Consider the following 25,382-nt stretch of genomic DNA (forward strand, 5'->3'; position numbering starts at 1 on the left):
TTGTGCTGAGATAGTCAGCAAAGAGATACTTCACAATGGAAACTCAAAAGGGTGAGATTTTCAATGGGCGTGAAAGGGCATCCAGTGCTTAAAAACCCCTCTCAAGATATTTGGGAGGACTGAAGAATTTCTCTCCTTTCTTAAAACTATTGGCTCAGGCTGTCTGTAGGTTCATATGAAATGCAGTCTTAGCAGCAAAAGATCTAAAAAGAAATTGAGTGTGCGTTTTTTGGGAGTTTCCTGATTTCTAATGGAAAATCAATGTCTAAAGCATAAACTCCATAGCAGGAGAATGGCTTCTTCAGCAAACTCCCATAGCCAAAATACAGAGGGTGGGAAGGCTCTAACTGGAAAAATGTCTGCCTCCTTGTGAATGAATACTGCCCGGCATTCACTGGAAATCTGTTCTGGCCCTGTCCTCAGCAGCACCATGTTAAATTTGAAGTATAAGAGATATATCTGTATTTCAGCCTAGATCAGGGTCCCCGATACAAGGAAACACCTTATTTTTAGGTTTGGTGATTAGAAAATAATAAATCTGATTTTCAAGCAGGAAGGGACTGAGTGATTCTTGCCCGTTAGGAAGAACTCAGCTTTTCAAATGCATTAGCAAAGCAGTTTTGTCATGCTGTATGAGGGGCATCCTTTGATTCCCTTTTAGCCGCAGACCCGTGAGGCACAGGTTACGATGGAGAGCGATACCCAACAGTCGTCTTCTCTCCTCTGCAGAAATAGCGGACTGATTTTTGGAGGAGGAGGAGTAACGGGTGCACTGCTTGGTGTGTTTTAGGCTCCTGCTGCCAGAAGCACCTCCAAAGAAGTTCCTCACGCTGGGCTCCAAGTTTCGCTACAGCGGCCGGACGCAGGCCCAGACGAGAAGAGCCAGTGCCCTCATAGACCGTCCCGCACCTTACTTTGAGCGCTCTTCTAGTAAACGTTATACTATGTCTCGCAGCTTAGATGGGGGTAAGGTCCTCTGAATTGACTTTGTCAAAAGTTATCATCATGGTGGTCGCTGCTTTAGATTAGGTGTAAACCTCTTGTCATCTTATCTCCTCGAGCTTTGGCTGAGTGGAGGCTGTGAGTACCTGCACGTTCGCTGCAGGGGTAGGGGAGGATGCAGAGAAATACTGCGCTAAACGTACTGCTGCGGTCCTTACAAAGTGTTTGCCTGGAGGACGTCCTTGGGAGCCCACTCTTTGTGGAGCCTCTCTCCTTGGCCTCACACCTGCAAAGCACTTCCCCGCTTTGGGGAAGGATGGGGCACCTGGACCTGCCAGCCTGGACCTGCCTGCCTGAGCAAGTCAGGCTTCAACGCTTTTTCAGGGTTTGCATGAGTAACTGTTTGGGTTTTGGTTTAACTTGGCTTTTTTTCCTATGTAGGTTTTTCATTTAAGTATGTGTTACAATTCATAAATGAATTATTTCCCTTGATTGAGTAATAACACTTGCTTCTGATTACCTCGTGTCCTAGTCAGATGAGCGCTAACAGGCTTTTTCCATACATTACTTTTCAAGGTGTGAGAAGGCGAGTAACATACCCAGGTTTATAGTATGTCCTTCCTCCCCCTCTCTTTCTCCGTGGTTCATGGAGGTCGCGGTTCTGCTGCTCCCTTAGGTTAAACCAGCGTGTGATTCAGAGTCTCAGCTACTTCATCAGCTGTTACCGTTGTCAGCTATTGAGTAAAAGGAGGTTGTAGTTTATTTTTGTGGGAAAAAAGACTGAGACTAAATTCCAAATTGTTACAGTTTTAAAAAAAAGGTGAATTCTCCCACAGAATATCACAAACGAATTGCAATGAATGTAGCTGATGGTGGGGAGGGGGAGAAGCTTTGATTTAAAAGTACTAGTGACAAGCCTTCTTTTCTCCCCCTAAAGGTGCTGCTTGTCATTAATAATTTTGGAATCTTCTAATTCTGATGTGCTTCTTGCTCGTTACCAAGCAACTGGTGACCTGATTGCCGTGCATGTGTCTCAAAGCAGAAATTACCCTTCTGCGTTATTTTGTTTGTAACATCTAAACAAGATGTCTCCCTCTGCTCCCTTTGCTTTCGCCTGCCTCCTAAGCTCATTCCCAAGAGACGAGATAGCTGAAACGCTTCTCCCCAGCATGTTAGACTCTGCAAGGTTTTTATGATGTTAATTTGCATAAGTGCAAATGAGGAAAAGAGGTGTTTTAATCAACACTTATGATTTCTTCACTAATGTTGTTACTGTAACGCAAATGTGGCTGTAACATTCTGCATCGCGATTACACTGTGATCCTGGCCCTGTCACTTGTTACAGATGCAAGTAACTTTATAAATTTGAATAGTCATATTGACTTAGAAATTAATTACACAATAGTTAAGAGCGGGGTCTGGGTATATTATTAATGTTTTGATTACATTCTATCTGTAAATTTACAGTTTATTTCAAAATCATTTATATATATTTAAGTTTGCTGACTTATTGAATGTTTACATCCTAAAATATTCTGGTTTGGTCCACTGAATTGAATGCCATCACTTCCCAGAATTTTTTAGGATAATGAGCTCACTTAACTGGCAGACTTGAATACTTGATAATACAAAGATCCCATTTCTTGATTGTCAGATATTATGCCTGTGTTACATCAATATTGTCATTTCCTGTAATGCAGCACGTTACTTACCAAGCATTCGATCTGCATTGTTATATTCTGACGGATTTCCAAAAAAATCTCTTCCATCCCCATGGCTGATGTCATAGCTGGTTCTCCTTATGTTTCCTGCCTGATAACAGTGGCAAGGCATTGATTTTTTTCTGATGTTTTACTACAGTAGCACTTTTAATGGCTTGCTAACATTTAACAACTGTGTAATGCACACATTAGCTACAGTAATGTGTGTATACACATCCATAATATATGTTTATGCATATAAAAGCTACAAGCTTTATTTCAAGTAAACAGTTTATTTAAATGTATGCACATGCTTCTGGTTTCCTGAAACATGACATAGTTGTGTTTTCAGCAATATCTCAAATGTTTTACTAACCCAGCTTTTTAATTTCATGCAGCTTCTCAGCAAAAGCTATTTCAGACTTTCCCTCTTTAAATATTTGCTTTTAGCATCAGTGAATGAAAACCATGAAATGTACATGAAGGATTCTGTGTCTGCTGCAGAGGTTGGTACTGGCCAGTACGCCACAACAAAGGGCATCTCTCAGACCAACTTGATAACCACTGTGACTCCAGAGAAAAAGGCAGAAGAAGAGAAAGATGATGAAGAGGGCAAAAAGAAAAGAGCAGAGGAGGTCACCCCGGTCTCGGCAGTACGCCATGACACCAAGGTAGAGTTTTGAGGGGTTTGCATTAAACTGACCTGCCTGGAGAGCGCTCGGAGAAATGCAGGATTGTTAGGGAGGGAGGAGATACCTAGTTCCATGAAAGGAAACTAGAATATACACGGTCGTATGTATGTGTATATACATGTCTTGAATCAATATTTTTATAGTCCTCTCGCATTTCCCATGATGTTGTAAAAGTCAGTTCCTGCCTCAGACTGTTTTTTGAAATCTGTTTCACAGTCAGCACAGTGTTTTTTACATAGCATTCAAGAGCTCATATAAGGAAAAGAAGCCTAGCAGTGCACGTTTTGCTCCTTTGGTCTTCAGCTGTATTTTGACTTTAGTATGGGCATCATTTTTTTTTCCTTGACAAGGCAACAAAATAGTTCTGTGTTCTTGTATGTAGCTCTGTGCTTTAAACTACTATATTTTTCTCATTTACTTCTCATAACGCTCTGTTTCCTTGCATGTATTTCAATGAGCATTTTTCTCTATTAACTTTTGGATATTAATATACTATTACAAGCTTTTGTTTCTGGCTTACAAAAGTGTTTGCTTCCCTCGTTTGAAGTTTTGCATTGAAGAAAACTGTTTTTGTTGATGATTCTCTGCTCAGTTGTTAAATTTGATTAATCCCTCACCATCTCCAATCCCATCACCACTACATACACGTACACGCATGGCTGTGCATTATATCTACTGAGTTATTAAGATGGGGTAAATCAAACAGGGGGACAGAGAAGATACTGAATTTCAGAACTTGACAGTGAAGAGAAATAAGGTAGAATCAGAAAAGATCAGGTCTAAAATGTCCTCTGTTTCTTTTACATTGAGGAGAAGAAAACAGAATATGAAAGATTGAATCTAGGATACCATTCAAAAAGTGTACTATGGAATGCACTTGCTAAACAAGTAAGATTTACCCTCTTTCATTTATGAGGAAAAACCTTGATGTGTACCTTGACACCAACAAAACTGTCATGCATGCAAATGCTAGAACCTGAACTTGTAGCCTTATCATGTAAGGCCAGAATGAGCTACATAGCTAAAGGATCAAGTCTGCAAAAAGAGCTGCAATTAAGGTACCAAAAATCAGAAACAAACTGAAATACTGAAAATTGCAGATGAGAAAATATTTTCTTTTGAAAGTGTGGACTGTAATTGTAGCATTAAAAAATAATCTCTGTAAAATTTAACTGGGCTTTTCTTGAAACTCCATTAGTTTCTGCATGGAGAAACATTGATGAAAATCAAATATGCAGAAAATATCCAATAGAAACTAATTCTGTTCCAAGTGTTTATTAATTTAGGTCAATGGAGAGATCAGCTGCATTTCGAAGATCATATGTTCCTTATATATGGCTAGAAATAGTCAAAGATATTTTTAGGACAATATTTTGATGGTACTTAAACATGCCAAAGGAATGATTTGTAGCACCCTCCCCAAGAGGTAGGTTCCCTTTAAACCACCCGCTAATAGAGCTTCAGTTCTCTAAGCCTATAGAGATCTCAGTCCTGCTTCCAGTGAACCTGCTAACACTTTCATCGTTCATTATAAAGAGAATAGAGTCTCAAGAAACACAGGACAAATTTGAAATCAAATTCCTATTTAAGAGTATATAAATTTTATAAGTAGGTTCTCAGCTTCTCCGCCAAGACATTTTTCCTTTGTTTTATCCATATGTATTTAAGAACCAGAAGTTATTCTAAATCTTAACACTGCAAAGATGTCAATAAGTGAATAGTCTGTATTTGCAAAGAATAAATTTACTTTGGCTTTTTTCCCTTTACAATATAAAGAGAATTTCTGTGTATTTAGCTCACATAAAGTCCTGTGAGTCCATCAGCATTAAATTTTGACTTGAGCTTACTGCATTAAGCCCATAAAGAAGACATTCATAAGCGGTTTGAAGTTAGGCTTGGTTTTCATTGTTTAATTCAGGAATACAAATTGCCTGACCTGATAGTTTGGGGTTTTTTTAACTGTTCTGGTTAGAGAAGAGAGAGAAGCAAAATATTAAGGGGAGGGGAAGGAGCTCTTCCGTGTAAATATTGGGCTTAAATCCCATTTCTACTATTAATATAGCTGGTAAAGATTAGGCTTAGTAGCTAGCATTGGTGCAACCTGTGTCTAAATCCTGCTTGTTGGCTCAGATTTGGCACCAGCTTGTACAGGCAAATGCTGTTTTGGCTTTGAAGTCATTCTGCTCTGGGGAGCTGGGAGCGGCAGCGGGAGTGAAATGCCTTTTATAGCTCCTCGGGGAGATGCGTGGTGGAGGGAGCACTTAGGGTTTGGTCATGGAGCCAGCGTGCCGCTTTAGCTAAGGGCGCCTAGTTGACTTTGGCCAAAACACGTCCGATCCGTCGGCATCATGGCAGGTCTGTTGTGCTGGTGTATTTTGGTGGCGATGGCTGTTGTCCTTCTAAAGAGCAGTCGTGGCTGCCCTCAGGGAGCACGTTAGGTGACGGTCACCTCTCCTGCTGAATCACCTCCCTCCTCCTACCAATTTTTTGTCCTTGAATGACCTTCAAGACTGGTTGAATGCCCTACAAGCAGCATATCAAAACAAATCCTGCTTGTTGGTAGCCAATATTCTTTACATTGTGGTAAAATTTGTAGCAAAAGCATTGGTACTTTTTTACCTCTTTGCTATAGGTAACGAGTCACTGTTTGACTATAAGGAGATGTGGCTGCGTGGGTCAGCCCCCCTTCAGCTCCCCAGTGCGAGAGCAGGGGATCTGCCTAGCCAAAACCCTCAGCTCCTTCTTTCAACGTGCTGCCGAAGCGGTGGGGCGCAGCGTAGTGGGGGGCAGCAGAGGGGCCGAGAGGGGCCAGCCCCCCGGCGCTGCCTGCTCTGGCTCGCAGCGGGCAGAGGTGAGGGCAGGGCTGCGGGGACGCCCGGCGGAGGCCAGCCTGGGCAGTGACGGGAGCCAGGCTGAGGAGCTGGCTGCTGGGGTCGGTATCGAGCTGGTACAGTTTTTTCCATCGGTAACAGCTGACGTATGGATTTATGCCCCCCCAAACCAGAATGTGTTTTATTTAGATTTAGGACGTAACATTTTTTTAAAATGTTGTAATGGAGGAATTTGGGCACATAGGGTTTTAAAATCTTTAGGGTTTTAATTATTGCTGCTGAGGTTGTCCAAGGCATAGGTGGGAAGCATCTGGCCCCCACTGGGTCTCCTCCTGACTGCAGGAATGCTGTCACAAGCAGTGTTGGTATTAGAAATACGTTCCCTCATTTCTTTGTTGCTCTCCATGTACTTCATGTTTGAAAGCTCCTTATGATCTGAAGCCAGTCTTACCGTAAGTGGAAATTGGCAGCACCTGAAACTCCACATATGGCCGTGAAGGCTTTTATGTCAATCCTGCGCTGCAGATGACTAGACAAATGCTGAATCAAGAAGTTGCCTTTTGTAAGCTGTAACCCTGATTCACTAATACCTGTGGTGTGTGGCATGGCAACATGCACCATTTAACTCAGTGGAAAGCTGTGGTGTTAAAATACTGTTAATAATTTTATATATAAATATATATATATTTTTTTTATCATCACGGAAGAAAATTAACTAATTACAGTTTTCTTTTTGTCCTTTTGCTTTTGCGCCTTGTTTGCTGCTCTTTCTCTGTCACCAGCCATCTTTGCTTGGCACTGACTCCCGCCACCCCTCGCCATCCTCGCAGCCTGGCCCCCATGCATCTTCAGCAAAGCTTCGCAGGAGATGCAAGGAGAGCGCTCGAACAAAGTCATTAGGTTGCGAAGCGCCCCAAGAGAGCACTCCAAAGCCCGGCGAATCGGAGCCGGACGCTGACATAAAGGGGCGAGTTTGCTCCGCCGAGCAAGACGTGGCTTTCAGCTATAAGCAAAAAGCCAGCAAAGGCGGAACGCTGTTTTCCTTCTCCTTGCAACTTCCAGAGTCATTCCCTTCCCTCCTGGATGACGATGGCTACCTGTCGCTCCCTAACCTCTCCGAAACCAACCTCCTGCCTGCCAGCGTGCAGCACTACCTTCCCATCCGCTCCCCCTCCCTGGTGCCTTGTTTCCTCTTCATTTTTTTCTTTCTGCTGTCTGCCTCTTTCTCAGTGCCATACGCCCTCACTCTCTCCTTTCCTCTGGCTATGTGCCTCTGCTACCTGGAGCCCAAGGCGGCCTCCTTGAGTGCCTCACTTGCCAATGACCTGAGTGACAGTTCAGAGGAAGAGGTGTGTACCTCGGCATCGAACACACTCTTTTTCGTGTTCAGTGCTTCAGTCCTAACCAGTGTTAGATTGCTGCGATAGTGGTCCTACTTTCAGAGCCTCATTTCTGTTTGTGCTGATATGTTAGAAGGGGTGGGTTTGGTTTTTTTTGGTTTGGGGGTTGGGTTTTTTTCTTCTTTTCTATTTTTTTTTTTCTCGTGTTGGGAGTGCAGCTTGGGGCCCAGGGTTAGGCACAACACTGTGTGGAAGTGGCTTGGTTTGAACTGTGTAGGCTGATGCAAAGTGACTTGCGCTAAACAAATTGCCACCGATCAGCTCTGAAGTATTGTATCTGAACCCACCAAGACCTTTTCTTCCCCCATCAGTTTATACTAGGGTTAGAATAGTTATCTAAATAGTGGGAATTAAGTACAATTTCCTGCATAATTATATATGCATGCATATATATGTGTATGTATATACATTATATTTATATAAATAGCTGTCCAGTAACAATGGGCACCCTCACCAGCTTCAGGGTGTTCAAAATGCAGGTGGACTCAGCTTTTTGCAAGAGGCCATCAACTGTAGCCCGAGCCCAGAAAAAGGCTTTCTGGTCCAGCGAAACCTGGATCTGGATTTTCAGCCTTGATCCCATCTCTGCTGCAGATTAAATTGTTTCCCCACGCTTAAATCCAGTGTATCAGTGAGAGGTCAGATTGGGACAGCTGTTCTGCAGCTGTTCGGGGAGCATGCCATGTGGGCTGTCTTGCCATTTGCAGTGTTATATTAGCACTGCCAAAACCGATGCCTCAAGCCACCAGGGTTATCACAGGCAGATAAACCAACTGCGGGAAGAGTCCACAGTGGTTCTGGGAACTGTGGATATGATAATATATCCAGAAGAAGGAAAGGAATCCGCTCGTTTAAGTACCACAGTATCAGCATCTCAGTTTTTGCTGGTGCCTAGTTATTCTTTGTTGACAGAATAAAATAATGAGTCCATTTTTTCCTCATTTTTCCTTTTCCCCTTCATCTTCAAATGCAAAAATATGGTTTTGCTTTGTATGTAAAAAAACCCCAGATCAGATAATATCAGACTAGTTGGCCATTTGTAAAAAGCCGTCTTGGCCACATGTCGATGCCGTTGCAGTAGTTGTCTTTGATAAACCAGCTTGCACATCTAAACATTTGTGTAATCTGCCGCTGTTGGTTTTGTAAGACTTGGTGCAGGATTTCATTTCCTTTTTATGGAAAGCCAAAAGTCGCATCAATTTATCTTGTAAAAACATTGTCTTTAGATGCTTTTGGCTCTGTGATGCCTAACAACTAAATAATAATGTGCGATTTCTGATAAAAGGCATCCCAAATGTTGCTGTCTCATTTTGTGTCCTCATTTTGAGATGGCATTTAGGTCTCAATTTGTATTAGCTCTACACTTGGATTAATCTAATAGCAATAACAGCATTAATACAGTGCCAGCTCCAGAGGCAATAACGAAGCAGTGTTTATGCAATACATTGGTCTGTTCCTCTTTCAGAAATGAGCACTTCTTTTCGTTAGTAAAGTTAGGAAATATTGAGCATTAAAAAGTATAAAATAGGCTTTTTAGTGTCGCTCTTTTATGAGGGTGATTACTCTGGCAGTGCTTCCTGGCAGACAACACAGACTTGTGCCTAATCCAGGGGGTATTTCTTGTTCAAAATATTGCATGAAAGTGAATATGTTTTAAACTCGGGCATGTCTGCATTACATTGGCAAAACAAATCACAGCAATTACGATCGCAACTTAGAGGAGGTGCAGCCGCAGCATCTCAGGAGATAGCTGCCTTCCCTTCCTGCTCGATCCCTCGCCCGCCCGTGAGCCCCACCAGCAGCTGCACTACAGCCCGTCTCGGAGTTGAGCCCAGCCTTTCTTACTCTCCACTCCAGAGGAAACCTGCCTTGCTGAGCCTCAATTCGCCATTCCCTGCTCTGCAGTAACCCCAGATCTTTATTTCAAGTAATTCAGTAATGCTGCTTTGACTCCATGGCTGTTGATTGGCTTATTAGCAGACATGTATGTTGCAGTAAAGCGAATTTATGCCTTATTTAGGACTTCATTGCTGTTATGCTAAAAGAAATAGAAACTTTTTTTCCCCCCCCAGTTCACAAGAGATTGCACACAGTAATGCAGAAGGCTGCAACCAGTACCTTAAACCAACTTCATACCTTGCTGAGCTCCGTTCTCCCTTGAGCAGTGCATCTGGAGGCAGTCCGTGCAGAGACAGAATCTCACCCCTTAGATTTCAGTAGCTCCTGTGTTCATACCTTAGCAGCTAATATTTCTATTGACTAAATGGCTAGATTCATTAATTCCTCTTTTTTTTTTTTAAATAGGAGTGACAATGCATAGATTTTTTTTTTATATTGCCATACCTTTACAATTGCTTATAATGTTATAAAGATGTGAGATCCTTCACTAATAAAGAAACAATTTTCTAACACTTTAGTGAAAGCAATTTTACCAGCTAGGTAGACTATTTTGGCATTACAATTTCATTTAAAAATAAAAGTAGTCTGTCTAGTGAGTGGTTATTACTTGAAAAATTGCATATAACTTGCATTCATGCACTTACGGAATAGTCCAAAAGGCCTGCTTATTCTTCTGCCTGTCATACAAGCAATACAAATTATTCAAAGGAAGGAATGATAGAGAACAAAGCAATGAAAAAATATCCAAAAAGCAGGTTTATGAAACATTGGAGTTGTCAAAAAATGACAGAAGGTAGGAAATTAAAAGTTAAGACTGATACTCCATCCACCAGTAGGTTGCTTTTTTCTCTTGTTTCATACTGATGTGATTTGAGGATGAGATGTATTGTCCTAGCTTTAAATTACCTGCCTGGGTTACTTTAGATTATCTAAGGACCACAGAAAAATCACTAATCAAAACCAGAGCTTTCACTGAGGTGAAAACAACTTGGATGTGCCAATCTGGAGCAGTAGGGAGCACTTTCTTTACTTACTAGTTTTCCAGAGGCTTGCATAACATCAAAAATAGTCGTTTGAACTCTCTTCTCAGCCTGTAGGAACCTACGCTCGACTCTCTATTTATTAAATCTCGATACTTGCGTTCACCACTAAAATGTTCTTCACGGTGTCGAGCAAAGCAGGGATAGATCAGTCTGTGCAATGCTGTGCTTTGTTTCATTTTTATCACTTGTACCTAGTAAGTGGGGTTTTTTTTTGGGGGGGGGGAGTTACTTTTAATTTTCTCCTGCTTTCATCCATATTCTTAAATGGAATGAGAAGTATTTTTTATTCTTTTAATGGCAGTTTTCTTTCTTTTTACTGTCGTTAACGATATCAGCTGCTCTTTATTGGAACCGAGTGGGATCTGAGCCTTACCGTTACTCCACAGACAGACAGTAGATGGGCTGGGGGTATGGTTATTTGAACTCCTTGGTAATGCAGACAGCCTCATGGTGTATAAATGTGGAGACAAGAACAACTTCTGTACAAATGAGGGGCTGAAAGTCAGGTGACTGTTAAAGTAGCCTTTTTTTTTTTTTTTTTAATTATCTTTTCCCCCTCCCGTTAAAAAGTCAAATACCACATAAATCTATATTGGCTAGAACAAAAATTTGATGAAAAATTTTCTTTAAAAAAACATTATGGGAGGAAAAGTTTGTTTAGAAAATATTAGCTTTTTTTTCCCAGTTTTTTTTAAAGCCACCTGGCTTTCTTAAGAAAAAAAATCTGCTATTCAAATAACACTTTTCCAGTAATGTTTTGTTTGGCTTATAAATTTGTTCCAGTAAAGCCATATACTGTGTACAGTACGCCTCGAGTCTTCCTCTGAGTCTGTTCTGTTTACTAATATAGCACTTTTATTTTGCTTCTTTGACTTGTGCGTGGTTTGAAAAGCAATGCTAATGCAGTTCACAGGGATGTTGAATTTAACAATTCCCCGTGTGAGCCGCGTGTACTGATGAGCTGGGTTTATTCTTTATTCCTGCCTTCCTCTTGGGACCCGGTTACTTGTCTAACCAAATAGACTGACAGTGAGCAGACGGATACTGCAGCTGATGGTGAGACCACTGCCACCGAGGTTTGTACAGTTGCCAGCACCCAGTTATGGCAGGGGAGAGCGTTTTGCCTCATCTCCTCCCGACCCTGCGTGCCAAACTGCATGTCTCCTACGGCAGTTCAGGATCCCTCTCGGCGCGTGTGTGCATGTGCGCGCGTGCCAGTGCGAGAGCTTTGCTCGGCGAGCTGAGTTTTCAGCGCTGCCTACGGGTTCCTCTGGTTTCTGTGTTTGGTTTGGAAACTGCGAGGCCTCTGCGCTGTGCAGAGAGCGGGGTGGTGGCAGTGTCACCCACGCCAATGCTGCCCACCTGGGACGGTCATGCTGGCCACGTTGTGCCCTGGGTGGTTCGGTTTGCTTGTTTGCTCTTATAATCTGCAGCCTGGGGCGGGGGAGAAGACAGTAAAAAGCCATTTTCAAATTTTCTGAATAAAAGTATTTCCAGATTATAAATATCTAAGGTTTTCCTTGAATGTAATTTCACATGTCATCTTCAGCTATTGCCACCAGTAGTCCAGGTATTGTCTTCAGAGGAGGAATGTAAAAAAATTGCGATTTTCTTTGCACTGAGAAGCCTCCAACCCACAACACGGGATATAGACTGTGCAGGCCAATTCAACCCTATGTGCCTCCAGTGAAGTGCATATAATGCTTTCATAATTAATACGGTTGCAGCTGCAAACATGAGCTGGATTTGGGCTGACATCTGGTAGAAGACAGAGTCTTACCACAAACACTACTGTAGGTTTTCAGTAGGATCTCATTAATATTTCAGACTGTTAAAGTTATCGTCAAGGAAAAATTCTCTGTATGACGTGTCAGGGCAATTCGGCCTTGGCTGTAAATAGAATAGATTTGAACTGAGTTATAAAGTAATCAACAGATAAAGATTTTCCCATGGGTCATTTGACTAATTAGGAATATATGAAAAATTAACAGTAAAATAGTGGCACGAGCATTAAAAGAATCCAGACGGAGCAACAACATAAAGTCTGTTGAGACGAGTCAGGAATACAAAATGCTTTGAAGTGCCTCTCGCACTGTATGGCTTCAGGCCTTGAGCCATACAGAAAGTAAAACATAATCCTAAAACTGTGACATTTAAAATATTCAGTTTATTAATCAAAAATGCACGATAAGCTCCCTAACTGCCATCTTTACTTTAGGGGTGAAGATTATGTGAACCTCAGTTTTCCTTATGGCTGCGTGATTTTCAGAAAGCGTGGTATGCTTGCCATCGGAAAATTCAGCCCTCAGAAACGGGGCTGCTTGGGCAGTCCCTATTGCATTGCTTTTGCAAACGTGAGCTGAAGTGCATGTGATGTGTATGCCATTCCAGAAGACTACCACTGCAGATAGATCCTGAAAGAATAGATACAGGCTAAATATGAAATGAAATTATATAAATAAAGAACGGGTCTGGGGCTAGGGAAATAGCATTTTAAGCAAATAAAATGTGCTTCATTCTGTAGAAAGCGTTGCGGGTGGTTTACCCATGGCGAGTTTATGCAAAGCTTTGCCTGTGGCCCAAGAGATGTCAGATGTTTAAACTCTGGGATTACGGACTTCCAAAGAATTTGCTGTTGCCCTTCGGTCCTAAACCAGCTGCAATCTGGGTGAGAAGGTCCAACTGCTGCTCCCTCAATAGAGATCTATGAACGTGGAGCGCGCCAATGGTATTTATAAAAGGAAAATGATTAATATTCCTTCGTTCACCATTAACAAATTTGAAAAGAGGAGGCTTGCTCTGAGGTAGGAGAACCGTGCAAAGTCAACCAGTGTGTCTACTCCTCCTTAAGCCCTTAGCATAGAGAAAATGTGACCTTGACCTAGCGTGTTCTTCTCACCAATTTTTGTAAAGCCTTCATCCATACGAGTGGGTAAGGTGTTGTTTTCCAATCTTTCTCATGCTGGCAGTCGGATCAAGAGGAGGACGGAGATCTAAAGGCACAGGTACAGAAACGAAAGGCCCAGATGTTGCTCAAGTATTGATGTTGGAGGTGTTCACCTCTCTCAGCATGTTATTGTGGGTTCTCTGTGAAGAAATGTGTAGAAACAGCATTTTGTATCCTTTCAATACTGTGTCCCTTACCTTTCCCTTTCTTTTTCACTTCTTTCAGAATAGTCTGATTAAGCGAATACAGGGTGAAAATGTGTATGTCAAACATAGTAATCTTATGTTAGAGGTTGGTATTGGTATATACCAGTGCATGTACGTACATGTGTGTTAGTTTTAGTGGTAAACTGTGAATCTGCACTATGATGCATGAAGTGTGTATTCCCACCTGCTAATAAATCAAATAGATTTTTTTTTTCTCAGATTATGATGAATCCTCTAACTTGTACTATAAATATATATATGCGTGCGCGTATGTGTGTGTGCGTCCACGCGCATATGTATGTTTGAAGCCTCTTTATCAGGTGTAAATTATAGTGATACGGATAAGCTCTCTAAGAGTATTTTTAATACTCACTTGTACGAGATATGCTATGCTGTTATCTTTCAAAATGCCACATTTTCACAGAGTGTTGTGTTAGTGCTGTGCTCCCCGGCTCCCTGAGATGTTACTTCCCTCTTTACTAACCAAGTTGTGTGTTTTGGCTCTAAAATTTGGTTGGCTTAGGATGTATTACAAACTCCTCTATTCTTTTAAAACTGTCCAGGACCTAGACAAAACCCAGGAAGATCTGATGAAACATCAGACCAATATAAGCGAGCTGAAACGCACCTTCTTGGAAACCTCCACAGAAACGGCTGTGTCTAATGAGTGGGAGAAGAGGCTTTCCACATCTCCCGTTCGGCTTGCAGCAAGGCAGGAGGAAGCTCCTATGATTGAACCACTAGTGCCTGAAGAGGTCAGCGTGGGCTGAAAGGCTTCATTACGTATTTGTCTATTCGTTTGTGCTTATAATAGCTCTCAGGAGATCAGAGGCCGTAGTAAGAGGCCATTCCCCACTTGCAGGTGCTCCCTTTTGCTCAGCATTCAGGCTGTAGCAGCAAACATGCAAGGAAGAGCAGATACCTTTTTTATATATATATATATGTATATATATGTGTATATATATATATATAGTTAGAGTATGAAATTCACTGTAAGCCGCGTGGCAGAATTGGGTCTCCCTGAGGGTGTGAAACGCAGGCTTCCTTACAGGTTCGGTGAGCTTGAGGAAGCCCAGCCGTGCGTGAAAGAAACCAGGGAGGTGATGGAGAGAAAATTTAAATAGCGGTGACTGGTTGGGAGCAGCAGTGTAGCAGGACGGATGGGGGTACCAAGCTTGACAAGAAAATACAGAGCAAAGGGCAGAACTCTCTCAGCCTTTGAAGGTGGGGAAGAAATACTGATGATAATTAGACCTGCTTGGCCAGTTCCATAAGGGAACTGGTAGTTGCCGCAGTCTGCTGGATACCGTTTCGTTGAAGACCCAATGCAGATTGCTAGGCATGTGCATTTTCATGCAGTGTGCATGCGTGAAAAAAATCTTGCTCGCTGTGCAGTCTTGAAGTGTTTGCAAGACCTTGCCAATTAAAAAGCTGCCTTTTATTTAGTTTGTGGGTAGATAATGAGATGTAGAGGTAACAATGTAACATTCGCATTGCCGTAAAATACATAGATCTTCCAAAAAAAGCAGAGAGTCTTAGTTTAAATCCAGTGGAGCAAAAAAAAATATGCTTGTGTGGTCTGCACAAACGTTCTTTTTTTTATTCTGTTGTGGATGGATATCTGGTTTCTGTCTCACAGGAATCATCTTTATGGTTACCATGTGGTTTTAGCATTACAGACCAATAAATGGTCATAAAGTTTGCTTCTGTCACCTCAGCACTGAGGTAATGTTGTAAGGAACTCTGCAAAAATCGGCTGGAAAGTATAATTCAAAAGAGTCTTCTGCTTTCCCAGCTTAGAGGTCGGCACTGCAGACCCGCAGCTCTCTGGGGAAGGGAGTCCCTGGAAGCACCCAGATAACGCACGTCAGCTTCTCCTCTGAAGGAAAGGGAGGTTGCCAAGAAAAAGGCCCCAGCTCCTCTTCTCCCACATTCTACCCACTAACCAGTGGCCAATACAGACATCAGACATGCATTACAGTGGCCATCAGGTTGTATTAAAATACCTAAAAAGCAGACTGGGTGCCCAAAGCTTACCTTTTGGAGAGAGCGCTGAGGAGTCTTAATGTTGCTCCTGCTGCCTTGTTCAGGAATCATAATAGATCCTATGACCATGTTAGTTTGGGTGGAGTTGAAAATATAGGTTTTCTTTCTTAAAAGTAGAATTGTAAGTATAATAAACAGGATGCTTTTAACATATTAAAGATGTAAGGAACTGTTGAAAGGGGGTGGCTGGCTAGCTGAGCCTGAATCCGAGGAGTGCAGGTGAAGCAAACTTATAACCCCACCCAGTTCATTTCGTGTCTTTATTACTTTAGAAATTTAATAACCATTTTTAATTAAAAAGCACAAGCAGTAGCAAAGCATTACACAGTTATGTAGGCTTTACCCTGAGGAAACACATCCAAATTTAACCATTCATTTGGAAAGGAAAAGGGCAAAAGTTGTCCTTATCTGGTACCTCTTCTCTTACTGGAAGAAAAGGACTTGCTCAAAAGCAATGTCCAGTTACTATGTCTTATATGGATCTAAGTAAACTACAGCTGTCCCACAGAATCTCATCCAAATGAAGGCATTTCTGTGGAAAAATGTGAGTGGATATGAGCTATGAGAGCCTAACTCTGAGGTGACTTCTGGCACTAAGGGGCCCCTGCTGTAGATAACATCTGACCATCCTTTTTGGTCCTGCTAAGCAGGGTGGTTTCAGTTCACATGTCCTGCTGAGAGAGGAATATTTCAGGAAAAAAATGAAGCCATGCATAGGTCAAAATCAGCACCTTGATGTCTACTAAGAAATGCGGAGGCAGTCAGGATAGAGAGCACGTAGAACTGCGTTATGTAGTAGCTTCTTCTAGTCAAAGAAGTTACACCTTTAACTTAGCATATCCACTTTAAAAAATTATTCAGTACTGTTACCTGTAGCTCTTTAATATAATAAAACACGAACAGAAGGGAAAATACGCCTTTTCACAATGTGTGCTTCGAGCATTTGGCACCTGTGCGTGTTCAGTCAGTTTGACTTTAAGCCTGTCTAGTCACCACTTGGTTTCTTACAATAATAGGGGAAATACTTTGTTTTTCTTTAGTTATGAAAAATGTAGTTTTAAATATCTGCCGTAATGGTGCCCGGATAGGTGCAGAATATGAAAGCCACCATTTAACAAACTCCTTGACAATGTTTAGTCTGACCTGGATTGGGTTAAACCAGCGCTTTAGAAATAAAGAAGTTATGCATCTCATTACAATCAGGGAGATGAGCAGTTTCTCCCTTTCTCGCTCAAGTTTCTAGAAGTTTTGTATCTTTCTTTAAACGTGTACCTTTCTTCTTAAGTATGTGGAGTATATGTATTTAAAATAGTACACTAGGAACGGTACCTTAGGAAATTGAGTCTTACCAACATTTAAAACTGTCCCAGTTGGTCAAGTTGCACAGATACACTTCTCATTCTCACAGCATTGGGAAGGCACAGTTGGGATAAAGGTGAGGAGGATTTTGGTGTCACGCTATAGAGGATAATACAGCAATGGTTAGCTTCCTGCATGGGAACAAGACTCTGATTCCTCTTGTACCTGTAAGGAGAAAAGGAGAGCTGAAATCTTGGCAGAGCACGCCTTCTGCCTGCTTCAGCAGGGAAGGCTGCAGACTCAGGAAAGAGCTAAATCCAGGGCGAAGGTGGAGGGACCTCTTCTAGGCTATTGAGAGAAGCCACGGAAGTTGGCACCAGGCACAGTTAAATGAATAAGAGAAGATGAAATGAACGCACTGCATCCACACCCGGTGTTATTCAGTTTACTGTTTTTCCTGCTACGCAAACAGTATGCTCGTGTCTGCTTTGCATTCATCGCAGAGAGACGCTGATTTCACTTCTTATTGGAAACTTCTTTGCTGTAAAATCGTTCTGTTTAATTCTGTTTCCTAATTTACCATGCAATTAATAATTTGTAGAGTGGAGAAATATGATGAGCTATTGTAAAGTGTAGTGGACTATATACCCTCCATTTACTAAAACCATTTATTCCCCTGACATTAGACCAAAGAAGAAAGAGAAAAATCAGAAAAACTCATATTTTTGCAGAAGGGAGGTACTACATTCCTTGAATTGCAGGTAAAAACAAATAATACTTTCTTGAAATGCAGTCTGATAGGCTGGCAATGACTTCTTATTTTATTATCTTTTTTTCCTTTCCAAGCCACTTATTTTTATTTATTTATTTATTTATTTATTTCATAAGTTCCAGAGGGAGATGTAATCTGGGGGCCAAATTCTGAGGAATGAGTACCCTCCAGAGCTTTTGGCTTCCTAATAGAGTCTGATTTCTCTGCTAGTTAGAAATCTACTTGCACGGTGCTATTTATGGATGTTGTTTGCAGTTGTGCATGCATTTCCAGCATAAGCCTCACTGAGAACATTATGGTGAATGGGGCACTTCTGTCATTAGAATTAATTTCCTTTATACTGTCAAGTGAATTCAGATTATGCTGAGTGATGGTGAACTTTGTATTCTTATTGGTTTTTCTATTAGCCAAGTGTGATAGAGAAGAAGCTGCAGGAAGGAGAATCTGCTGGCACTTTGGTTACTTCTCATCAAATCATTATCCAGAAAAGTATCCCATCATCCCTAGAGGTTATTTTTAATTCATTCAATTTTAAACTAGCACATTTGCTTAGTTAAATACAGAAGTTATGGTCTTACGGTCAAATAACTGGATGCTGATTGCATAGCCAAAGCAAATCACATAGCGTATTTGCATGAAGAGGAAAAAAGATGCTGCATTAAGTTCAGTTCAGTATCTATAGTAGTGTGGCGTTGACTGTGTTGTACTACTCAATTTAAACAATGCTGAAGGGGGTTGATGTTATTCTAAGGAAAACAAGGAAATTTGGTGCAGGCTACAGCTACATACAAATGCATACTATTCTGAAACCTCATCAACAGAGTGTTTGTCACAATGGGCGAACAGTTGAATGGGCTTATTTGCCCTATTTTTGTAATTTGTTTTTGACTGTAGCATTATGAACCACTGCAATATATAAATTTTAACCTCAGGATGATTCCAATCATCATTTTAAATGATGCACTGAAACGCTACTGTGCTTCAAATTACTACAGAAGGAGTGTGGCAAAAGTAACTTTTTGTGTCCACATCATATGGGTGTCTAAGGGGAGGGAATCTACAAAGGAATCATACTTTGCCTAAGGTGATGCTGTTTATTCGTTTGATAACTACTCTAAAAGGTACAATGGTAAAAGTTATTATATGCTTCCAGAAGAGGCAGCATTGATTTCTTAAAAGTCTTCATACTTTAGTGCTCCTGAAGTAGAGATAAACCTTCAGATATTCTAATTTAGCTTTTATATCTCAAATATAGGGCACTGAGGATTGGGTTATTATAGACAAAATACCCTCTGAGGTAGTTGATGGTGAATCGAAAAAAAATCTGGCATACAAAATAGTGACTGTGAGCAGTAAAACTGCCTTTCCACCTGAGATATTAAAATCCAGTACCATTCTAATGCAGAGCTTTGAGGACTTGGAAGGTGAAATACAATCCAAAGAGGAGAATAAGCAGAAAATGTTCACCCTAGGAAAGTCCTATGATACCGTATCTGGGAAAATTGTAACCATGACAAGTAAAGCTAAAGAGGGTGAGAAAGCAGTACAGCCTTCAGTAGAAGCTTTGCAAAAAATGGAAAGGGAAGTGCAAGAATCTGTGAAAATCATTCCGGTAGTGGCCGAGTATGAAATCCTCGAGCCTGTCACTGATGAGAAAGCCAGGCGGGGATCCGACGTGCAGAGCACGAAAAGAAAGCTGTCCGACTCTCTGACACCCATAAAGGAAGCAGAATCTCAGTTGCAAAGTCCTGAAGAGGAGAGTTTGAAAAAGACACTAAAGACGGACCAGGATTGGCAGTTACATGGTACACTGGGAAGCTTGCAGCTTGGCAAAGCAGAAAAACACCTTGGCAGTGAAGCTGTAAAAGCAGGGGCATTTGCCCGGAGAGATAAGAGCCTGTCTGAGTGGAGATATTCCAGAGAACAGCCATTTGCCATTGCTACTGCTCACTATGTTACTGAGTCGTCTGCGTCAAAAGTAGTGGTAACAAGTGGCTTTGACTTCATGCCACGGTTTAAAGATTAAAGCATGACTTCTTTTAGGCAATCCCCTCACACCACCCTACCTTTCGGTTCTCTTGCTGCCTCGCTTTATGTTGACAGCAGCCAACCCAGCTTATTTTTTTCCCCTCATACTTTGAATCCGTTCCACAGTCTGAAGCAGACATTATATAAGGCTTTCAACCTTTCTGGTTTATTTAAAGATCCATGTTACTGAAATGTAGTTTTGCTGCTGTGGCTTGTTAATAAAAGGAAAAAAAAGGTTTGCTTCAACCAGCAAAATGCCAGCGCTAACAACTATGCTTCGTAACTATTGCTTACTACAGCCATTATGAATTTGCTCTGATTTATTTTCCCATTCTTTTCCTGTTTCCAACCTCTCCGTGCACCTGCAACCTTCTCTCCCTTCCCTCCGTCTCTGCCTCCAGTTTTGGCAATTAATATGTCTGTGCTTGTGGGTCTGCCTTTCTTCTGTGTGTGACTCTACATTTCTTTGTCTATTTAGACTAAACAGTCCACCGGTGAAAAAACCTTGGATGGTTCAGATATCTTCAGTTTAATAGAGTCTGCCAGAAAACCGACTGAGTTCATAGGAGGGGTTACTTCTACTTCACATAGCTGGGCTCAGGTGGCCGTTCAGTTCCCTCCATCAACGTTATAACCGCACACCGATTACTTTTGCTTTTCTTTTGTTTCCTGTTTTTATGCATAACGCGGACCCTATATGACTAACGCATGTATTGATGTTCCTTTTCCTTTGTTACAATAGACCACAGTAGAAACTTCACTGAAAAGAAAAACAAAAATCCCCCAGGTTTTCTCTCATTTCACTTTGTTTTGGCCATTTTGCAGGGTGCTGTATTTTGCCTTTATAAAACTCACGCAAAAATACCAATGAGAAAAACACTGTGGCATTTCTCTTCACTTCTAAAAATTGTGATGCTTGCTTTGTTTTTCATTTCTTCTATTCTGATAATGTCCTGAGAGCGAAAATCCATGCAATGCGAGAGAAATGAATTGGCAAAATATAATACCCATTTTTTTATTTATGTTCACAGTACAGTAAGCTGAGGAGCTATTGCAAGTAGCGTTGTCTGCTTCTGACGCTGAGGGTTTTTTTTTTCTCCTTCCCTGCAGAGAATAGACACAACGACATCTCAGGAGATAACTTCCAGTGAAACGAAGCAAGCGGTTCAGCCGCATCAGGATACGGTGAAGAAGGTTGTACAGCAGACGGTGGTTATCGAGGAGAGACACGGGATGAACGTGCCTGCGAGCGGGGATCCTGCTAAAGCGGCCGGACTTGCGCTGGATGCCCAGGCTGAGGCGGCGTCGGCGGTGGCTGCTGGCGTGAAAGGGAAGGAGGGCTCTGCCGGGACTGAGGGGGTGAAGGAGGAAAAAAGGGAGGAGGCTGGGAAAGCCCTAACCAAACAGGAAGGAGTCGCTGCTGCTGCCTCGTGTGAGCAAGCGGAGGAGCACAGTACAACAGTCCACGTTTCAGAGTCTTTGGAAAGAAAACCTCATTTTGAGGTAACTCGTTATTCAATCGGTCATGTCTGTGCTGAAGTGTAAATGTAGCGGACTAAGTTAATTCCTCTCGTGGAAAGCAGAGTGTACCAAGCTTGTATGATTGCATCTCTACAGCAGGTAGTTTTTTTCTTCTCTTATTTCCTCCTTGCATGGCACCTGCAAGGCTTGTTGCTGGTTTCCAGTATTGGCAAAATGCCATGCGTATTTTTCCCTAAAAGCACTTTCTGTGCTACAGAGAAATACCCAGTTTGGTGGCTTTTTATGCAATGGATAACAAGAATTCAGCTGGCATTCTCTTTGGGAAAGTCCATCAAGATCGGCAAAGTTCACATGTTCTCAAAGACAGAAAATGCATTTTTTTCCATGCTTGGTACAATTGTAAATAAGTGTACTGTGTCTTAAACAACCCAGGTTCCTTATCTTAGCCCCATTAGCAGAATTTCAAGAATTATTTTGCAGAGAGGTTAGAAAAAAACTTGTTCTTGGGTTTTTTTCTGAGAGCTGAATGGAAGACTAAGCCTGAGTAGGATTCGTTCTCCTGTCATTTTAAGAAAATGTATAATCCCAGAGTGGCTGATGTTGGAAGGAACCTCTGGAGGTCATCTGGTCCAACCCCCCTGCTCAAGCAGGGTCACCCAGAGCCAGTTGCCCAGGACCATGTCCCAACAGCTTCTGAATATCTCCAAGGATGGAGACTCCACAGCCTCCCTGGGCAACCCGTGCCAGTGCTTGGTCACCCTCACAGGGAAAAAGTATTTCCTGATGTTCAGAGGTCCTGTGTTTCAGTTTGTGCCCATTGCCTCTTGTAGTGTTTACATCTTTTCTGAAGTTTGTTTTCATGAAATCCAGGATAGTGCTAAATGTTTTCAGCATTATATACATGTATGTACCACTACATGTATGTACCATTACAATGAAGAGAACTTTATCTTCTTTTTTTTTACATGCAGAGCACTTTTTAGTTGTTCCCCCTCCTTTTCCCAAGCAAAAAAACCACGATTCTGAGAAATCCAGAAGCTTTACTAAATGTTCCATTTCCTTTTTTTGTTCACGCAGTCACCAGTTGTGAAGACTGAGACTATCAGTTTCAGTAGTGTTTCTGCTGGTGGTGGAAACCTTGAAATTTCAACAAAGGAAGTGCCAGTAGTCCATACAGAAACAAAAACCATTACATACGAGTCTTCTCAGGTAAGAAATTCTGCAAAACTCAGGGTCTAATTTAACCTGGCCTTAAGGAACCCATGTTTCTTCACCCATCTTTAAGTGTATGCCTTAGTGTAAACTGTTCTAAACTGTTCAAGTATTAAATATTAGCATGAGGAGGATATACATAAGTATAGCTTGCCTGAGGGTCCTCTCATGTCCTGGTGTAGGACCTTTTGAGAACATTGATGAAACACAGATGTCAAAGTCCCAGCTTCTCATCCGTCCTTCCAGAAGGGAAGGGGAGTCTCCACATGCAGACAGAACTACTGGTACACGATCACCCTAATAGTAGTTGCTTCCCTACCATTAGATACTCACTTTATGAAGAACTGTAGAACTAAGGAAGTTCAGCCAGCCCAGTTCTTGCCTCCTTGTGCTCAGGAGCATGTTTTTGATGACTGGTTTTCTCTTTCGGTTCCTAGGTGGATTGCAGTGCTGACTCAGAACCGGGTGTATTGATGAGTGCACAAACTATCACATCTGAAACTACCAGCACTACAACCACTACACATATCACCAAAGTGAGTCCTCAGAAAACAGGGAGGGTTTTTTTCACAAGGGTGTATGTTTTTTTCAGTTCAATTCTGTTATTTATTTTAAAACATGGGCACATGCTTATATTCTCGGACAAAATCCTGTCTATTTTGGGTACCTGTCTTTATTCACCTATCTTTGGGTTTACTGGCTTCATTAACTTATCGTCCAAGGACTTGATAAAGAGTCCTGAAAGTCATAAAGCCTTAGGGTATGTCTATGCAAGCACAAAACGTTGCTGTGCAGAGACACTTGAGTTAGCTGCAAATACTGTCTGGAACTGGAAGCAGTGTAACCACGTTGGCATCGTATGGTAGCCAGGAAGGAACAATTTGCCTGAGCACGAGGCTCCCTTGACATGACTATACTGCCTTTGAGTCCTAAGCTGTTATCCCTGCACAGTGTTGAAAACGCATAGTAAATCTGTATCACGTAGTCATAACAGGACATTCAGCCAGCTCAGACGCCGCGGTTGCATTGCTGGGTGGTACCCTAAGGAACTTGCCCACAGCCAGACAGAAAGCTTATGGCTGCACAGACAAATGATGTTGGGTCTTCCAAGTTCCAAGATAGTGTCTAAATAACAGTTCCTCCCTAAGCAGAAACCCTCTTAGTGCCGTGACAGCTCTCCTACCAATATTCACTGAGGACAGGATTTCACCTTCTGCAGTGAAATGCCCCCTTCAGCAGATGAGCTATACAAAGGCCGTACCACCCTGTATGTCCTTCTGAAGCCTGCGGTTGGACTTCACTAGGTCTTAATATGAGCTGTCTGTATGTCCATTCTTTTCTTCATGGGATGAATTTACCATAAATACCTGCCATTTTTTACATACAAACATCTCTCCTGACATGTGCAGATTGATTAGAATCATAAAATGATCTGTGTTGGAAGGACCTCTGGAGGTCACCTAGTCCATTCAGAGCAGGCCAACTTCAGAGCTGCTCTGGTTGCAGTTCAGGGTTGTCCCCTCTGTGCATGCTGTTTGAGATAGTTCAGTCCAGTCACGTCTGGGTTCCTGCACTGATCATTCTCTGGATGAGTAGCAGCACTCTTTAAGTTACTGACATGCATTTGTCCCTCCCATCTAGACTGTGAAAGGAGGCATCTCAGAGACAAGAATTGAAAAACGAATAGTCATCACGGGAGATGCAGATATTGATCACGATCAGGTAAAATCTGTAAGCTGCTAAAGGCTACCCTGAAAACTGCTGAAGAGAACATTTCTAAACATTGCTTTAAAAGATACTATCCATACTGGCATGCCTTAAATTAAACTGGATTAGTAGTTAAATCAGTGATGGTATATTTCATATTTTAATCATTTTCCTCATTTGTAAATTGTGTAATATCTCATGAATCTCTCCACCTTGCTACTGATCATGCATGTTCCACCTCCTTTTTGTTTTTGCCCTTCTGTGGTTTCCTTGGGATAGGCGCTGGCTCAGGCAATTAAAGAAGCCAAAGAGCAGCACCCTGACATGTCAGTGACCAAAGTAGTGGTACATAAAGAGACAGAAATCACACCAGAAGATGGGGAGGATTGACCACAGGTAAGAGGACTAGATGATTTTCCTAGGCATTTACTGGGCTGGCATGTTGCAAAGGTTGTTTTCCTACCATAATTCACCTCTAACTCTTTGCTTTCTCTCACTGGCATTTGCAAGCTGCATTTGTGCTGGTTATCAGTTCTGGTATTTGAATGTAAACCACATTCAGCTCTAAACATCTTTCTTCATTTAATGGTGCCAGCTGGAGAAAGAGAAACTACTCATTTGCTTTTCTTGGCTCTCTGGAAAGTCCTCATTGTCCATGCTTTGATACAGTCTAATTTTCTAAGTCTGAAGTCAAAAAAACCTGTCGTCTGCTTTTATGTCATTTAAGAACAAAAATAATTTGTTCTTAAAAGTGTGCATTTTGTTTAAAAATGCCAAGGGAAAAACCTACAGCTGCTTTTTAAATGTCCCGTGCAGATATGTTACAAGTTAAGCTTTAATTCCTAACTTGCAAAGATATGGTCCAACTTGCTTTTGATTTTTCTTTTAAACCTAGTGAATTAGTGTGTCGGTATTTGGATGTCTTGGCTTTCTTGTATTTGAAAGAACATTTTATGTTTTAAAGCAGCATTGTTTATCAGGATGAGATGATAATGCAGCTTTTCTTGTGTCAAGCTTTTTTTCAGTAAAGGCATGCTCTCCAATTGTGGCTGGCTAAACAGACATCTTAATATTACTATATTTACTCTGTGCGCAAAAACATGTCATGCATACTAACCTGCTATGCAAAAGCCGTTAATGCCAGCACCATTGCACAAATTGCTTTGAATGCTGTAT

The 25,382-nt window shown here is 41.7% G+C and overlaps 1 protein-coding gene across 11 annotated transcripts in view; it reads left to right on the forward strand.

Moving 5' to 3' along the window:
• Window positions 1–25,382, forward strand: part of EPB41L3 (erythrocyte membrane protein band 4.1 like 3) — a 98,273-nt gene that overhangs the window by 69,831 nt on the left and 3,060 nt on the right. For 4 of the 11 annotated variants that reach the window (XM_075494411.1, XM_075494413.1, XM_075494412.1 and 1 more), the window contains exons 11-22: window positions 791–966; window positions 3,093–3,313; window positions 11,530–11,583; window positions 13,477–13,512; window positions 14,224–14,415; window positions 17,692–17,766; window positions 18,185–18,286; window positions 20,916–21,308; window positions 22,365–22,496; window positions 22,937–23,035; window positions 24,141–24,221; window positions 24,486–24,602. In XM_075494411.1, coding sequence (XP_075350526.1) covers window positions 791–966; window positions 3,093–3,313; window positions 11,530–11,583; window positions 13,477–13,512; window positions 14,224–14,415; window positions 17,692–17,766; window positions 18,185–18,286; window positions 20,916–21,308; window positions 22,365–22,496; window positions 22,937–23,035; window positions 24,141–24,221; window positions 24,486–24,596 — 1,672 coding nt within the window. In that variant the 3' untranslated portion in view covers window positions 24,597–24,602. Of the gene's footprint in view, window positions 1–790; window positions 967–3,092; window positions 3,314–6,947; window positions 7,515–11,529; window positions 11,584–13,476; window positions 13,513–14,223; window positions 14,416–17,691; window positions 17,767–18,184; window positions 18,287–19,032; window positions 19,762–20,283; window positions 20,407–20,915; window positions 21,309–22,364; window positions 22,497–22,936; window positions 23,036–24,140; window positions 24,222–24,485; window positions 24,603–25,382 lie in introns of all 11 variants that reach the window. The other 7 variants (XM_075494422.1, XM_075494416.1, XM_075494419.1 and 4 more) reach the window with 7 other exon arrangements.

Source organism: Mycteria americana, chromosome 2 (genome assembly GCF_035582795.1).
Source record: "Mycteria americana isolate JAX WOST 10 ecotype Jacksonville Zoo and Gardens chromosome 2, USCA_MyAme_1.0, whole genome shotgun sequence".
Classification (NCBI taxonomy): Eukaryota; Metazoa; Chordata; class Aves; order Ciconiiformes; family Ciconiidae; genus Mycteria; species Mycteria americana.